The 19,244-nt window shown below is 42.5% G+C and overlaps 1 protein-coding gene across 1 annotated transcript; it reads left to right on the top strand.

Annotated features, from left to right (window-relative positions):
* Positions 1 to 1,293: 1,293 nt before the first annotated feature.
* LOC110503164 (low choriolytic enzyme-like) lies at positions 1,294 to 2,301 on the top strand. Its single transcript, XM_021581517.2, has one exon. The coding sequence runs from the start codon at positions 1,369 to 1,371 to the stop codon at positions 2,149 to 2,151; it is 783 nt and encodes a 260-aa protein (XP_021437192.2). The 5' UTR covers positions 1,294 to 1,368; the 3' UTR covers positions 2,152 to 2,301.
* The last annotated feature ends 16,943 nt before the right edge of the window (positions 2,302 to 19,244 follow it).

Raw genomic sequence — 19,244 nt, 5'->3', positions numbered from 1 at the left:
TCTTGTTTGTTGTGTTTCATGCCTGAGCCAGACTATCGTCATGTTTGCTGTAACCTTGTCCTGTCCTGTCGGAATCTGCCGGTCTATCTGAGCCTACCTATGTTTGGTTATTAAAGAAGCTCTGTTTAAGTTAGTTCGCTTTTGGGTCCTCATTCACTCACCATAACATAATGTTATTATTGGACGATGAGGTAATCTGATCCCCCTTATGGTTGATGTTATTATTGGACGGTGATGTAATCTGATCCCCCTTATGGTTAATGTTATTATTGGACGATGAGGTAATCTGATCCCCCTTATGGTTGATGTTATTATTGGACGATGAGGTAATCTGATCCCCCTTATGGTTAATGTTATTATTGGACGATGAGGTAATCTGATCCCCCTTATGGTTGATGTTATTATTGGACGATGAGGTAATCTGATCCCCCTTATGGTTAATGTTATTATTGGACGATGAGGTAATCTGATCCCCCTTATGGTTAATGTTATTATTGGACGATGAGGTAATCTGATCCCCCTTATGGTTAATGTTATTATTGGACGATGAGGTAATCTGATCCCCCTTATGGTTAATGTTATTATTGGACGATGAGGTAATCTGATCCCCCTTATGGTTAATGTTATTATTGGACGATGAGGTAATCTGATCCCCCTTATGGTTAATGTTATTATTGGACGATGAGGTAATCTGATCCCCCTTATGGTTAATGTTATTATTGGACGATGAGGTAATCTGATCCCCCTTATGGTTAATGTTATTATTGGACGATGAGGTAATCTGATCCCCCTTATGGTTAATGTTATTATTGGACGATGAGGTAATCTGATCCCCCTTATGGTTAATGTTATTATTGGACGATGAGGTAATCTGATCCCCCTTATGGTTAATGTTATTATTGGACGATGAGGTAATCTGATCCCCCTTATGGTTAATGTTATTATTGGACGATGAGGTAATCTGATCCCCCTTATGGTTGATGTTTTTATTGGACGATGAGGTAATCTGATCCCCCTTATGGTTAATGTTATTATTGGACGATGAGGTAATCTGATCCAGGATATGTGGTTGGACTGGAGACAACTTCTACCTTAAAAAATAGAAGTGTAATGTAATTTGACCCACAAGGATTAACCCATTGTTAAAACAGTGGGTTAGTTAGTGGAGTACTCCCTCTGGTTGTTTTTCCAAGACAGTGAGCGTCATCCCCAACCCTTAATCCTACACAGTCACACCTATGGGACAGTTGTATATAAACTCAGCTCTGACAGAACACTGGCATTAAGCTTTGGTGAAGGAGTAATCTAAGGAATGTCTACAGCTAAAGCCAAGGACCCATCCAAAGCATCTCCAAACTTTTATGAAAGATGGCCCACAGACCCACTCTTAGCCTGCTGCTGCTGCTTCTGGGCCTATCACAGGCCAGTGGAAATGAGATCCATGATGAGCTGGACCATGTGTCCATCACTTCAACGATCCTGGTGTCCAACAATGGAACTAATGAGCTTCTGCTGGAAGGAGACATTCTGGCTCCTAGAACCAGGAACGCCATGAAGTGCTTTAGCAGCCAGTACAGCTGTCTGTGGAGGAAGTCGATTGACGGCTTGGTGTACGTGCCGTACATCCTCAGCGCTGTATATTCCAGCTTGGAGGTAGAGACGATTGAGACATCCATGAAGTACTTCCATGGCAAGACCTGCATCCGCTTCATCCCACGTCGGAGACAGACTGCCTACCTGGACATTCAGAGCAGTGGCGGGTGTTTCAGTTCCATGGGGACTGTTGGGGACAGGCAGACATTGTCTCTTGCACAGTTTGGCTGTGTTCAACATGGTATCATCCAGCATGAGCTGCTTCACTCCCTGGGCTTCCACCACGAGCACAACAGGAGTGACCGTGACCAGTATATCAGGATCAACTGGCAATACATCTATAACTACGCCGTCGAGAACTTCCAGAAGCAGGACACCAACAACCTGAACACTGCATACGACTACTCCTCTGTCATGCACTATGATAGAACCGCTTTCACTAACAACTACGGAAAGGAAACCATCACTCCCGTCCCAGACCCATCTGTGGCCATCGGACAGAGACAGGGCATGTCCGACATTGATGTCCTGAGAGTCAACAAGCTCTACCAATGCTAAGAGGAAGAGCCACATGTGAAAATTAGTTAAGTTGAATAGTGTATACTTCCATGTGCTGACTGCTGTTTAATTATGTGTTTGTGTGTTTGTGTGTATCCTTTTAGTAATCCTGGGTGGTAATAAAGCGTGGTTATGGTTTTAAAAAGTGCATGAGTTTGATAATTATGAGTGGGATATTTATCAATTTGATTGGGTACTGTAATTATTAACTGCAGATCTTGGTGGTTGGTGTTATTCCGAAGAGTTCCAACTGCAGATTGTTCTAACATTAGTCCTATTTAAGTAATTCATCTAAAAATATCATCATTCTTTTCTGTCATTAATGAGGTGGGTGGTGTCATGTTCATCTGGAGAGATGAACTGATGAGAGAAGAGAGGCTGCAATTCTTACATGAACATGAACATTAACTGAACATGAACATGAACTGAACATGAACATGAACTGAACATGAACATGAACTGAACATGAACATGAACATGAACTGAACATGAACATGAACATGAACTGAACATGAACATGAACTGAACATGAACATGAACATGAACATGAACTGAACATGAACATGAACTGAACATGAACATTAACTGAACATAAAAATGAACATGAACTGAACATGAACATGAACATTAACTGAACATGAACATGAACATGAAGATGAACTGAACATGAAAATGAACTGAACATTAACTAAACATGAACATTAACTGAACATAAAAATGAACATTAACTGAACATGAACATGAACATGAACTGAACATGAACATGAACATTAACTGAACATGAACATGAACATTAACTGAACATGAACATTAACATGAACTGATCAAGTCAAGCACTGAGTATGGGAGACTTTACTGTTTACAGTTGTGTGGTTAACCAACGCCTACACCGCATGGCCACTGGCTGTCAATGACGTTGATCGCATTGGTTTAGAGGAAAAGAATAACAGGCTTTTGTTCATTTGATTAAATAGCATGTTACTGACATATCATATTGGAAAGGTAGGAAACAGGGAGACACAGTAGTTGGAAAACGATATTTCAAAGCCTTGTGTTATTTCTCCATACGGGACCTAACGTGAAGTCCTCCTGTTGTGATGACATTCCTATAGCAGTAATCCATTACCTCTGTGTCTAATTGAGTTTCCAGTAGATGCAGCATGAAATAAAGCATCATACAACAAGTCCAATAATGAAATGTTACATCAGCCGACATAGAGAGTCAGGCCACGTCTCTGCTCCAGTGATCTATCGGTGATGAACAATTTATTAACCAGTTTTACTCTAACCACATACCAGCAAGGGACAGGACACGGAGTGACTAACCTGTCACCAGAGATTCATTTCTGCAGAAGAATAGTCATTTTTCCCCTCTGAAAATGAAGCATGCCCTTTCAAGACCAATAGAATATGAGATTCTGTGAGTCCTTCCCAAGGCTGAAGCACTGGGATTTTTTTCTCCCTCTGCAGGTTTTACAAAACAAACAGTTACCTTTTGTTTTATCCATGGAGCTGATTTTCTTGTCGATCAAACCTATATTTATTTATTTACGGTGTTTAGATGTTTGTATTTTTATGTGTTAATCTTTCTGGAGCAGCTGTATGGCAAGGATTAGGCGACAATGGAGACTGCTGTACTGTTGGTGATTGGACAGCGGATCGATTTTAAATAAACAACACATTCCAGCAGGGAATAGGGAATAGCCATGGACTGGGGCTACCAGAAGATTATCACTGTCCAGCAGAATAAAACAGACATCATGTGATGCCTAAATTCAAAAGACTGAATTAATCAATGACTACTTTGACACAGCCAAACTAGAGCCAGAAGTATTTAAACATGCTAGCACGGCTTTATGTGAATTAATGTGGCCTCCTCAGAGTTAACATAGGGGTGCCTACAGAAGACCTGAGCTGAGCCCTAACAGCCTCAGTCAGAGCCCTGAGCTCCCTCAGTGGATGGCTGCCATGTGCCCGTTAGCGAGCTCTTTGAGCAGCATACCAATGACCAATGATACCAATGACATCATCGGTGTGCATCATGTGATTTTAACCAGTTTTGTGGAGCCATTGACTACTAATTGTCTACTAATTGGTTGATGATCTCATTGGAAACACGTATTCCCTCTATCTATTTTACTACAGAACCATGGAAAAGTGCCTTTTTCACATATGTTGATGTTGGGCTGGTGCTGGAGATGATGAATATGAAGGTGAAAGATTGTGAAACTTCCTTTTAAGATGCATCTCGTGGTATTTTTCTCATGTTTTTATTTTTATGGTAGCTATAGCATGTTCATTGTAATAGCATTGTTGTATCTCAGTGCTAAATGGAGGCTTGACCTTGTTTTTTTTTGTTTTTTTTTACAATTTCTTTAGATCAGTTGGTAGAGCATGGTACTTGCAATGTCAGGGTTGTGGGTTCGATTCCCGTGGGGGACTGTTATGAAAATGGATGCACTCACTACTGTAAGTTGCTCTGGATAAGAGCATCTGCTAAATGACTCAAATGTAGTATAATACCACAGTATATTTCCACTTCATATGGAATTATGTTTTTCTATAAACAATTTATGTTTGCTGTAGTCCTCTCATATTTTGTTTCACAGACTCTGTTTTCGAAGTCCAGCATCATTGTTTCACCTGTACTCTCATCCTCTAAAACACCATCAGGCTATGCAACAACATCAAGCCTTGCTCTTGGCATTCCTCACAGCACCACAGCCACTTAGAATCGTCCTGTGCCTGTTACCAAGTCATCAATCCAGCACCTTGGTTGAAATGTTAAATGTCTATTGGACTGACAAATCAAGTTGTTGGGAGAAAGGTAAACATGCATGTATTTGATTTCATTGTGAATGAAGCTGGTGTCTCTGTGTTGATGTTGTGACCTTTCAGGTCTAAGAGGCATGTCAAGGTGTTCAGAGAGAGACATGGTTGATGGTGACATGTGACCTGCTGTAGACAACAAGGAGCATGCTGAAGGTTCAGGGGCTGTTGGAGGAGATGCCCTGGTCCTTTTGGGATTGTGACTAAAGGGAAAAGAGTCTGGCTTTCCAATTCTCTCTCCCCACCTTGTTTGTTTGCTTTTGTTGTAGGCCAAACAAACAGACAAAAATGAAATGCTAATTCATGTGTATGAAATATTAATGTCACCTTTATGCAGAACTTCAATGGAGCAGTAAGCAAAGCATCTCACCTTCTTATTTATTATTCACAGTACAAATGACTTGAAAATGAATCAGTCCTTTGTCAACAGGCCTTTGAGAGGAATATGTATCATTCACCTTTAAACAGCTTCCACAATCTAACCAGATTAAGTTAAAAACTCTGCCCACAACTTGGGAGACACCTCAACACTGCTCCAACAGTGAACTTTTATCCCACTCATTGGAGGGTATCCAAATTGTAAATGGAAATGCTTTTGCAGAGTTGGTGAGAGGGTTAGCGACGGTGCTTGTTCTGATTAACGAGACAAGCAGACATGATTAACATGCCTCTGATTGCACTGTCTGTCTTCCAAATGGACAGGACCTCGCTGCTCACCCCTCCACCATCCCAGTCCAAATGACCGGCAATGGAGATATGCCTGTCAATCTCCAACACTTACTCATCCTAACGGCCCCCATAGTCTGCAGTAAATCAGCCCTGGCTCAGGAGGAGATGAGGACCCCACGGGACGGAGGCCCAGGAGGTGATGAGACCCCACGGGACGGAAGCTCACTTGGGCTGGCCCACACCTCGCCTGGCCTTCCCCACCCATACAGCTCTCCATCAGCCTGAGCACCAATACACAGGGGGCAGAGAGAGAGGAGGGTCTACAGGGGAATGGAGAGGAGAGGGGAGGGGCTACGAGAGACAACAGAGGGGAAGGTTGGAGTTTTAGAGGTGGAGCTAGTTTGCATACTGATTGCTGAGACCCACCTTGATATACGTTGCGGTACCTTAAAGCTAATTGGAGAAGCCATAGATTAGGATTTAACTGTTTGTTTGAGTGTTCAATGAAGAACTGTATTTATCCTACTGTTTTTACCCTACTGTACTTAACACTTAATCACCCAGTACAGTACAAATACCCCCCTCCTTCACTACCCAGTACAGTACAAATACCATCCTCCTTCACTACCCAGTACAGTACAAATAATCCCCTCCTTCACTACCCAGTACAGTACAAATACCCTCCTCCTTCACCACCCACCACAGTACAAATACCCCCTTCCTTCACCACCCACCACAGTACAAATACCCCCCTCCTTCACCACCCACCACAGTACAAATACCCCCCTCCTTCACCACCCAGTACAGTACAAATACCCCCTTCCTTCACCACCCAGTACAGTACAAATACCCCCCTCCTTCACCACCCACTACAGTACAAATACCCCCCTTCTTCACCACCCAGTACAGTACAAATACCCCCCCCTTCACCACCCAGTACAGTACAAATACCCCCCTCCTTCACCACCCAGTACAGTACAAATACCCCCCTCCTTCACCACCCAGTACAGTACAAATACCCCCCTCCTTCACCACCCAGTACAGTACAAATACCCCCCTCCTTCACCACCCAGTACAGTACAAATACCCCCCTCCTTCACCACCCAGTACAGTACAAATACCCCCCTCCTTCACCACCCAGTACAGTACAAATATCCCCTCATTCACCACCCAGTACAGTACAAATACCCCCCTCCTTCACCACCCAGTAAAATACAAATTCCCCCCTCCTTCACCACCCAGTACAGTACAAATAACCCCCTCCTTCACCACCCAGTAAAATACAAATTCCCCCCTCCTTCACCACCCAGTACAGTACAAATACCCCCCTCCTTCACCACCCAGTAAAATACAAATTCCCCCCTCCTTCACCACCCAGTACAGTACAAATACCCCCCTCCTTCACCACCCAGTACAATACAAATACCCCCCTCCTTCACCACCCAGTACAGTACAAATACCCCCCTCCTTCACCACCCAGTACAGTACAAATACCCCCCTCCTTCACCACCCAGTACAGTACAAATACCCCCCTCCTTCACCACCCAGTACAGTACAAATACCCCCTTCCTTCACCACCCAGTACAGTACAAATAACCCCCTCCTTCACCACCCAGTACAGTACAAATACCCCCTTCCTTCACCACCCAGTACAGTACAAATACCCCCCTCCTTCACCACCCAGTACAGTACAAACACCCCCTCCTTCACCACCCAGTACAGTACAAATACACCCTCCTTCACCACCCAGTACAGTACAAATACCCCCTTCCTTCACCACCCAGTACAGTACAAATACCCCCCTCCTTCACCACCCAGTACAGTACAAACACCCCCTCCTTCACCACCCAGTACAGTACAAATACCCCCCTCCTTCACCACCCAGTACAGTACAAACACCCCCTCCTTCACCACCCAGTACAGTACAAATTCCCCCCTCCTTCACCACCCAGTACAGTACAAATACCCCCCTCCTTCACCACCCAGTAAAATACAAATTTCCCCCTCCTTCACCACCCAGTACAGTACAAACACCCCCTCCTTCACCACCCAGTACAGTACAAATACCCCCCTCCTTCACCACCCAGTACAGTACAAACACCCCCTCCTTCACCACCCAGTACAGTACAAATACCCCCCTCCTTCACCACCCAGTACAGTACAAATACCCCCCTCCTTCACCACCCAGTACAGTACAAATACCCCCCTCCTTCACCACCCAGTAAAATACAAATTCCCCCCTCCTTCACCACCCAGTACAGTACAAATACCCCCCTCCTTCACCACCCAGTACAGTACAAACACCCCCTCCTTCACCACCCAGTACAGTACAAATACCCCCCTCCTTCACCACCCAGTACAGTACAAACACCCCCTCCTTCACCACCCAGTACAGTACAAATACCCCCTCCTTCACCACCCAGTAAAATACAAATTCCCCCCTCCTTCACCACCCAGTACAGTACAAATACCCCCCTCCTTCACCACCCAGTACAATACAAATACCCCCCTCCTTCACCACCCAGTACAGTACAAATACCCCCTTCCTTCACCACCCAGTACAGTACAAATACCCCACTCCTTCACCACCCAGTACAGTACAAACACCCCCTCCTTCACCACCCAGTACAGTACAAATACCCCCTCCTTCACCACCCAGTACAGTACAAATACCCCCTTCCTTCACCACCCAGTACAGTACAAACACCCCCTCCTTCACCACCCAGTACAGTACAAATACCCCCTCCTTCACCACCCAGTACAGTACAAATACCCCCTCCTTCACCACCCAGTACAGTACAAATACCCCCCTCCTTCACCACCCAGTACAGTACAAATACCCCCCTCCTTCACCACCCAGTACAGTACAAATACCTCTCTAACATTTTTTATGCAAATTTGATCCGCACTAAATTCTCCCTCTGAATCAATTATGGCCCGATCGATGGAGTCGATGTGCCACTGGTCCTTGGGTTTAGATATGTATTTTATCAACTTTCCTCTCTCTTCAATGGCCATGGCACGGGAACTCAATGCGTTAATGTGTTGTAGGAGACAGGCCATCTGGAGATTAACCAGTGGAGAAACATTAGAAGCAGTGTACTGTTCTGTGAAAATTCACCTGGGGATGGACACACTGTAGAGAACATCCTCTCCTTGGCCCTGCCTACCAGAACAGGGTCAAAAACCATTTGTTATTTCCAACACATTCATTTTCAGCCCTGCACCATCTTAGTAGTGTGATAAATAGTCCCCGAGGCCTGCTATATAATGACTGCTGGTTTTTCTCATAAACACACGTTTTGTTATCGTCTCTCTGCAAACCAAATCTCCCTCCTTGTTGTTAGTACTTTATCAGAATATATACTGTATGTTCCCTGGACTTCCGCAAATTAATTTATTTAGCATTGCCATGTTTATTTTTATGAAAAAAAATATATATATTATCTGGCGTGCTGAGTACTTTATTAAAAGTAGAAAAGAAAACTTGGTCTTAAATCAAGCAAACTCCTGAGTTCCTTCCGACTTTCAGCAACCTTCAGGTCGGACTCATAAAAGCTGGCTAACTGTCACCCCTGTCAGCGCCAGCTGAGAGGTGGAGGACACATGTCATCCTGGTGAAATTGAAAATGGCTTCTGAGGCCCCTTTCTGAGAGCCTGCCACTCTCTCTCATCCCTAGGCAGATTTAATACCCCACACTACTCCTGTGAGCAGTAGCCCCACCACACTACATCAAGGGGTGTATTATTTTCTGTGTGTGCGTGTTATGTGTTGGAAGAGACCCAGGATGCGGAGTGGAACTTTCCAATCTGAGAAAAATAGTGTTTCATAGTGCAGTCCGAGATGGGCAGTATTTCTGTTTCATGTACAGTATTTGAAATATGTATTTTTATTACTTCTGAGTATTTTGTATTTTGTATTACAATGGGCTGAACCACACTCCAATGTATTGTGTAACAATACAATAACAATTGTAACAATTGAATGGCTACTTTCACTCTACATTGGTTTGAAAAGTATGATGGCACGATGGTGTGAACCAACAGGACCCTGAATAGCTTCTACCCCCAAGCCATAAGACTGCTAAATAGTTAGTTTGATTTTTAACCAATAGTTTGCTGGACTATCTGCATTGATATTTTTTTTTAAACTTTTGACTCATCACATATGCTGCTGCTACTGTTTATTATCTATCCTGTCGCCTAGTCACTTTACCCCTACTTATATGTACATATGCACCTCATTACCTTGTACCCCTACACATTGACTCTGGTACCCCGTGTGTATAGCCAAGTTATTGTTACTCATTGTGTATTTATTCCTTGTGTTATTATTTTTATATTATTATTGTCCCCTCTCTGCATTGTTGGAAGTGGCCCCTTAGTATTTCACTGTTAGTCCACATGTGTTGTTTACGAAGCATGTGACAAGTAACATTTGTATTGATTAGATACGAGTGTCATATACAGTATACACATTTAAATATATATGTAAAAATGTGCAATTACAAAGCAGGCTGAGTATTACTCTAATGAGCTCCACCCGGAAACAAGGCCAATTACAATACCCAGTGTGCTTTGTAGTTTTTCATTCTCACATGTACACGTACATTTTGGTCATTTAGCAGACACTCTTATCCGGAGTGACAGCGCATTCAACTAAGAAAGATAAACAACCACATATCACAGTCGTACCAAGTTAAATATTTCTACAGTATAACCGTTACTGAGAAAGGTGATGCTTTTCGGGCGACTGCTTGCAAATGTATTTTTGTATTATAAAATACAAGATACATATATTTTATTTAAATATTATTGCAGAAGTATCTTATATTTAAGTTTTATACATTGGTCTTCAGTGTATTTTGTAGTTGTACGTTGTAATTGTAATTTATGCCCATCTCTGAGTGCTGTCACTTGTGATGATTGTTAGCATTACATTCTGTCTATCCTAATGTAACTGAATATTAGCATTACTGTCACGACTTCCACCGAAGTCGGTCCCTCTTCTTGTTCGGGCGGCGTTGGGAGGTCGACGTCACCGGTCTTCTAGCCATCGCCGCTCCACCTTTTCATTTTCCACTTGTTTTGTCTTGTTTTCCCGCACACCTGGTTCACATTCCCTCATCAGACTAAATGTATATTACCCTCTGTTTCCCCCATGTCTGTGTGTGGAATTGTTCTTTGTGTAGGGCGTTACGCTACAGGCTGGCTTGTGCTAGGTTTGTTTCAAACCTAGGTTTGTTTTTTTTGTTCATGTTACCGTGGTTGTGCTTTCTGCTGCCTCGCCTGTGCCTTTGGGCCAGGGTGTATATTAAAGTTCTCCTGTTATCGCCCATCTCAGCTCTCCTGCGCCTGACTTCCCGGCAACCAGTCACTCACCCCGTTACAATAACATTCTATCTATCCTAATGTAACTGATTATTAGCATTACATTCTATCTATCCTAATGTAACTGATTATTAGCATTACATTCTATCTATCCTAATGTAACTGATTATTAGCATTACATTCTATCTATCCTAATGTAACTGATTATTAGCATTACATTCTATCTATCCTAATGTAACTGATTATTAGCATTACATTCTAGCTATCCTAATGTAACTGATTATTAGCATTACATTCTATCTATCCTAATGTAACTGATCATTAATGTACAGTCTGACATAGTCATATATTACATTCAAATAAGGATTTTATTCCATGTATTCTTCCCTCCATCTATCCCCCACAGGTCCAATGCCTAGATGAAATGTTCCTGTGTTAGGGACTTCTTACACTATTCATTGGTATTTATCAGTGAGACTCTTGCTATATTTCTCCTCCAGGAGCACAGTGTGGGAAACAGACGTCCACTCAGTATGCCCCCAGAATGTGAAAAGGAATATGTGGGTGGAACACAGCAAAGGACTACACACGTTCTCATGCATAATTATTGAGTCACAGAGACGTTTTCAAGTACATTTCACTTCCCTACATGAAAAGTGCTCCTATTTTCTGGAAGAGAGCGAAAGAGAAATTTCATTACGGAAACTGACATCAGTCTGAGTGCACTTCCTTTCATGCTGTTATTCACGGGCAGCTCCATATTTTTTACTGGTTTAGAAGGAAGTAAATTACATATTGACTGGCTTATTATGTTCATTCGATTTGCAGTGATCAAAAGTGTTATTGAAGTGTCAGGCTGGGCTGGTGGCCGTGGTGGTGACTGACTGTATGGATGCCAGGCAGAAGAGAGAAGAGACAGCAGCACAAGGTCTGGGAATTGCCAGGGACCTCAAGTGATTATCAAGATACTTAGGCACGATACGATATGTATTGCGATTCTCACGATTCTATATGTATTGCAATTCGTTACTGCAATTTTATTGCGATTTGATGTTCCAAACATATTACTCACTATGTGTCTGCTGCAGAGAGACAAGAGAGCGTACGGGAAATACATTGTTTTGGTCACTCATGGCAATACAAGTGGTGAAAACATGCTGGTTCACTGTATAAAAAGAAGATGGAGAACAAACTATAGAATAAAAAAAGACAGTTTTGGCGACGGTACAGCTGACTAGTGATAACTAACGCTAACTAGCAAATAAATAAATAAATATGAGTACAAAAGCATATGTACTGAGTTCACAAAACATTATGAACACCTGCTCTTTCCATGACATAGACTGACCAGGTGAATCCAGGTGAATGTGAGGATCACTTATTGATGTCACTTGTTGAATCCACTTCAATCAGTGTAGATGGACTGGAGGAGACGGATTAAAGAAGGATTTTTAAGCGAGGCGTTCTTAATGTTTTGTACACTCAGTGTACTATAATCCAAAATAATATTTCAATATGTAACTCTATCTATTTCTTGTAACTTGTTTTTGGTCACAGGTCCAGGATTGGCTGAAGAATTGCAACATTTACCTGCAAATAGCACAACTGGGTGATTTGAAAAGTCATAGTTAATCAATCAATAATATAATAATACTATTAGCAAAAAAGTGTATCTTTACTTTACAATCTGTAGAAGCTATGAGAATAGAAAGGTTCAGAACTTTTCTGACACATCACAGCACAGTTGAAAAATATATGGCAAATAGAAATCCAATATGGATGGTGTTAAGAGATGGGATATGGGAGGGGTTGAATGGAGCTGAAGGGTGGGACTAACAACAACAAGATAACTCATGTAAAAAATACTGTGTCTGTAAAATGTATATAGGTTCAGAAATTATGTGAAACAGCACAGTTGAAAAATATATGGCAAATAGAAATCAAACTTGATGGACATCAGGAATGGATGGGAGAGGTTAAGGGTAAATGAAGGACATCAGGAATAGATGGGAGAGGTTAAGGGTAAATGAAGGACATCAGGAATAGATGGGAGATGTTAAGGGTAGAGGAAGGACATCAGGGATATATGGGAGAGGTTAAGGGTAGAGGAAGGACATCAGGAATAGATGGGAGAGGTTAAGGGTAAAGGATGGACATCAGGAATAGATGGGAGAGGTTAAGGGTAAAGAATGGACATCAGGAATAGATGGGAGAGGTTAAGGGTAAAGGATGGACATCAGGAATAGATGGGAGAGGTTAAGGGTAAAGGAAGGACATCAGGAATAGATGGGAGAGGTTAAGGGTAGAGGAAGGACATCAGGGATATATGGGAGAGGTTAAGGGTAGAGGAAGGACATCAGGAATAGATGGGAGAGGTTAAGGGTAGAGGAAGGACATCAGGAATATATGGGAGAGGTTAAGGGTAAAGGAAGGACATCAGGAATATATGGGAGAGGTTAAGGGTAGAGGAAGGACATCAGGAATAGATGGGAGAGGTTAAGGGTAGAGGAAGGACATCAGGAATATATGGGAGAGGTTAAGGGTAAAGGAAGGACATCAGGAATATATGGGAGAGGTTAAGGGTAGAGGAAGGACATCAGGAATAGATGGGAGAGGTTAAGGGTAACGGAAGGACATCAGGAATATATGGGAGAGGTTAAGGGTAAAGGAAGGACATCAGGAATATATGGGAGAGGTTAAGGGTAACGGAAGGACATCAGGAATATATGGGAGAGGTTAAGGGTAAAGGAAGGACATCAGGAATATATGGGAGAGGTTAAGGGTAAAGGAAGGACATCAGGAATATATGGGAGAGGTTAAGGGTAGAGGAAGGACATCAGGAATAGATGGGAGAGGTTAAGGGTAAAGGAAGGACATCAGGAATAGATGGGAGAGGTTAAGGGTAAATGAAGGACATCAGGAATAGATGGGAGAGGTTAAGGGTAAATGAAGGACATCAGGAATATATGGGAGAGGTTAAGGGTAAAGGAAGGACATCAGGAATATATGGGAGAGGTTAAGGGTAAAGGAAGGACATCAGGAATAGATGGGAGAGGTTAAGGGTAAAGGAAGGACATCAGGAATATATGGGAGAGGTTAAGGGTAGAGGAAGGACATCAGGAATAGATGGGAGAGGTTAAGGGTAGAGGAAGGACATCAGGAATAGATGGGAGAGGTTAAGGGTAAAGGAAGGACATCAGGAATATATGGGAGAGGTTAAGGGTAGAGGAAGGACATCAGGAATAGATGGGAGAGGTTAAGGGTAGAGGAAGGACATCAGGAATATATGGGAGAGGTTAAGGGTAAAGGAAGGACATCAGGAATATATGGGAGAGGTTAAGGGTAGAGGAAGGACATCAGGAATAGATGGGAGAGGTTAAGGGTAACGGAAGGACATCAGGAATATATGGGAGAGGTTAAGGGTAAAGGAAGGACATCAGGAATATATGGGAGAGGTTAAGGGTAACGGAAGGACATCAGGAATATATGGGAGAGGTTAAGGGTAAAGGAAGGACATCAGGAATATATGGGAGAGGTTAAGGGTAAAGGAAGGACATCAGGAATATATGGGAGAGGTTAAGGGTAGAGGAAGGACATCAGGAATAGATGGGATAGGTTAAGGGTAAAGGAAGGACATCAGGAATAGATGGGAGAGGTTAAGGGTAAATGAAGGACATCAGGAATAGATGGGAGAGGTTAAGGGTAAATGAAGGACATCAGGAATATATGGGAGAGGTTAAGGGTAAAGGAAGGACATCAGGAATATATGGGAGAGGTTAAGGGTAAAGGAAGGACATCAGGAATAGATGGGAGAGGTTAAGGGTAAAGGAAGGACATCAGGAATATATGGGAGAGGTTAAGGGTAGAGGAAGGACATCAGGAATAGATGGGAGAGGTTAAGGGTAGAGGAAGGACATCAGGAATAGATGGGAGAGGTTAAGGGTAGAGGAAGGACATCAGGAATAGATGGGAGAGGTTAAGGGTAGAGGAAGGACATCAGGAATATATGGGAGAGGTTAAGGGTAGAGGAAGGACATCAGGAATAGATGGGAGAGGTTAAGGGTAGAGGAAGGACATCAGGAATATATGGGAGAGGTTAAGGGTAGAGGAAGGACATCAGGAATAGATGGGAGAGGTTAAGGGTAGAGGAAGGACATCAGGAATAGATGGGAGAGGTTAAGGGTAAAGGAAGGACATCAGGAATAGATGGGAGAGGTTAAGGGTAAAGGAAGGACAGGAATAAAAACAAACAAAAGATAACTATTGTAAAATACATTGTGTCTGTAAAATGTATATAGTACGTATAAACTGGAATTAGAAGCCTAAGTGTTGTTGTTCATTAGTTTACTCCAATTAGGGGAGGGGTGGGTTCGTGGAAAATAATATATAAATACTTTAAAAAGATATGTACATATGACAAATATGGAATAATTAATTAACCAATAAAGTGTTAAAAAAATCTGAATATATTTATATTTGAGATTTTTCAGTAGCTACCCATTGCCTTCTCTCAACCAGCTCCATGGGGGATGCTTTTCCAACAGTCTTGAAGGAGTTCCCACATAAGGGTAAATGAAGGACATCAGGAATAGATGGGAGAGGTTAAGGGTAAAGGAAGGACATCAGGAATAGATGGGAGAGGTTAAGGGTAGAGTAAGGACATCAAAAATATATGGGAGAGGTTAAGGGTAGAGGAAGGACATCAGGAATAGATGGGAGAGGTTAAGGGTAGAGGAAGGACATCAGGAATATATGGGAGAGGTTAAGGGTAAAGGAAGGACATCAGGAATATATGGGAGAGGTTAAGGGTAGAGGAAGGACATCAGGAATAGATGGGAGAGGTTAAGGGTAGAGGAAGGACATCAGGAATATATGGGAGAGGTTAAGGGTAAAGGAAGGACATCAGGAATATATGGGAGAGGTTAAGGGTAGAGGAAGGACATCAGGAATAGATGGGAGAGGTTAAGGGTAACGGAAGGACATCAGGAATATATGGGAGAGGTTAAGGGTAAAGGAAGGACATCAGGAATATATGGGAGAGGTTAAGGGTAACGGAAGGACATCAGGAATATATGGGAGAGGTTAAGGGTAAAGGAAGGACATCAGGAATATATGGGAGAGGTTAAGGGTAAAGGAAGGACATCAGGAATATATGGGAGAGGTTAAGGGTAGAGGAAGGACATCAGGAATAGATGGGAGAGGTTAAGGGTAAAGGAAGGACATCAGGAATAGATGGGAGAGGTTAAGGGTAAATGAAGGACATCAGGAATAGATGGGAGAGGTTAAGGGTAAATGAAGGACATCAGGAATATATGGGAGAGGTTAAGGGTAAAGGAAGGACATCAGGAATATATGGGAGAGGTTAAGGGTAAAGGAAGGACATCAGGAATAGATGGGAGAGGTTAAGGGTAAAGGAAGGACATCAGGAATATATGGGAGAGGTTAAGGGTAGAGGAAGGACATCAGGAATAGATGGGAGAGGTTAAGGGTAGAGGAAGGACATCAGGAATAGATGGGAGAGGTTAAGGGTAAAGGAAGGACATCAGGAATATATGGGAGAGGTTAAGGGTAGAGGAAGGACATCAGGAATAGATGGGAGAGGTTAAGGGTAGAGGAAGGACATCAGGAATATATGGGAGAGGTTAAGGGTAAAGGAAGGACATCAGGAATATATGGGAGAGGTTAAGGGTAGAGGAAGGACATCAGGAATAGATGGGAGAGGTTAAGGGTAACGGAAGGACATCAGGAATATATGGGAGAGGTTAAGGGTAAAGGAAGGACATCAGGAATATATGGGAGAGGTTAAGGGTAAAGGAAGGACATCAGGAATAGATGGGAGAGGTTAAGGGTAAAGGAAGGACATCAGGAATATATGGGAGAGGTTAAGGGTAGAGGAAGGACATCAGGAATAGATGGGAGAGGTTAAGGGTAGAGGAAGGACATCAGGAATAGATGGGAGAGGTTAAGGGTAGAGGAAGGACATCAGGAATAGATGGGAGAGGTTAAGGGTAGAGGAAGGACATCAGGAATATATGGGAGAGGTTAAGGGTAGAGGAAGGACATCAGGAATAGATGGGAGAGGTTAAGGGTAGAGGAAGGACATCAGGAATATATGGGAGAGGTTAAGGGTAGAGGAAGGACATCAGGAATAGATGGGAGAGGTTAAGGGTAGAGGAAGGACATCAGGAATAGATGGGAGAGGTTAAGGGTAAAGGAAGGACATCAGGAATAGATGGGAGAGGTTAAGGGTAAAGGAAGGACAGGAATAAAAACAAACAAAAGATAACTATTGTAAAATACATTGTGTCTGTAAAATGTATATAGTACGTATAAACTGGAATTAGAAGCCTAAGTGTTGTTGTTCATTAGTTTACTCCAATTAGGGGAGGGGTGGGTTCGTGGAAAATAATATATAAATACTTTAAAAAGATATGTACATATGACAAATATGGAATAATTAATTAACCAATAAAGTGTTAAAAAAATCTGAATATATTTATATTTGAGATTTTTCAGTAGCTACCCATTGCCTTCTCTCAACCAGCTCCATGGGGGATGCTTTTCCAACAGTCTTGAAGGAGTTCCCACATAAGGGTAAATGAAGGACATCAGGAATAGATGGGAGAGGTTAAGGGTAAAGGAAGGACATCAGGAATAGATGGGAGAGGTTAAGGGTAGAGTAAGGACATCAAAAATATATGGGAGAGGTTAAGGGTAGAGGAAGGACATCAGGAATAGATGGGAGAGGTTAAGGGTAGAGGAAGGACATCAGGAATATATGGGAGAGGTTAAGGGTAAAGGAAGGACATCAGGAATATATGGGAGAGGTTAAGGGTAGAGGAAGGACATCAGGAATAGATGGGAGAGGTTAAGGGTAGAGGAAGGACATCAGGAATATATGGGAGAGGTTAAGGGTAAAGGAAGGACATCAGGAATATATGGGAGAGGTTAAGGGTAGAGGAAGGACATCAGGAATAGATGGGAGAGGTTAAGGGTAACGGAAGGACATCAGGAATATATGGGAGAGGTTAAGGGTAAAGGAAGGACATCAGGAATATATGGGAGAGGTTAAGGGTAACGGAAGGACATCAGGAATATATGGGAGAGGTTAAGGGTAAAGGAAGGACATCAGGAATATATGGGAGAGGTTAAGGGTAAAGGAAGGACATCAGGAATATATGGGAGAGGTTAAGGGTAGAGGAAGGACATCAGGAATAGATGGGAGAGGTTAAGGGTAAAGGAAGGACATCAGGAATAGATGGGAGAGGTTAAGGGTAAATGAAGGACATCAGGAATAGATGGGAGAGGTTAAGGGTAAATGAAGGACATCAGGAATATATGGGAGAGGTTAAGGGTAAAGGAAGGACATCAGGAATATATGGGAGAGGTTAAGGGTAAAGGAAGGACATCAGGAATAGATGGGAGAGGTTAAGGGTAAAGGAAGGACATCAGGAATATATGGGAGAGGTTAAGGGTAGAGGAAGGACATCAGGAATAGATGGGAGAGGTTAAGGGTAGAGGAAGGACATCAGGAATAGATGGGAGAGGTTAAGGGTAAAGGAAGGACATCAGGAATATATGGGAGAGGTTAAGGGTAGAGGAAGGACATCAGGAATAGATGGGAGAGGTTAAGGGTAGAGGAAGGACATCAGGAATATATGGGAGAGGTTAAGGGTAAAGGAAGGACATCAGGAATATATGGGAGAGGTTAAGGGTAGAGGAAGGACATCAGGAATAGATGGGAGAGGTTAAGGGTAGAGGAAGGACATCAGGAATAGATGGGAGAGGTTAAGGGTAGAGGAAGGACATCAGGAATAGATGGGAGAGGTTAAGGGTAAAGGAAGGACATCAGGAATAGATGGGAGAGGTTAAGGGTAAAGGAAGGACAGGAATAAAAACAAACAAAAGATAACTATTGTAAAATACATTGTGTCTGTAAAATGTATATAGTACGTATAAACTGGAATTAGAAGCCTAAGTGTTGTTGTTCATTAGTTTACTCCAATTAGGGGAGGGGTGGGTTCGTGGAAAATAATATATAAATACTTTAAAAAGATATGTACATATGACAAATATGGAATAATTAATTAACCAATAAAGTGTTAAAAAAATCTGAATATATTTATATTTGAGATTTTTCAGTAGCTACCCATTGCCTTCTCTCAACCAGCTCCATGGGGGATGCTTTTCCAACAGTCTTGAAGGAGTTCCCACATAAGGGTAAATGAAGGACATCAGGAATAGATGGGAGAGGTTAAGGGTAA

This window comes from Oncorhynchus mykiss, chromosome 24 (assembly GCF_013265735.2).
Source record: "Oncorhynchus mykiss isolate Arlee chromosome 24, USDA_OmykA_1.1, whole genome shotgun sequence".
Classification (NCBI taxonomy): domain Eukaryota; kingdom Metazoa; phylum Chordata; class Actinopteri; order Salmoniformes; family Salmonidae; genus Oncorhynchus; species Oncorhynchus mykiss.
Note: the sequence above shows the minus strand (reverse complement) of the source record. Positions and strands in the feature narration are given on the sequence as shown.

Bases quoted from the DNA above. Each gene is read 5' to 3' on its own strand.
- LOC110503164 (XM_021581517.2), top strand. From the start codon at position 1,369: ATGGCCCACAGACCCACTCTTAGCCTGCTGCTGCTGCTTCTGGGCCTA.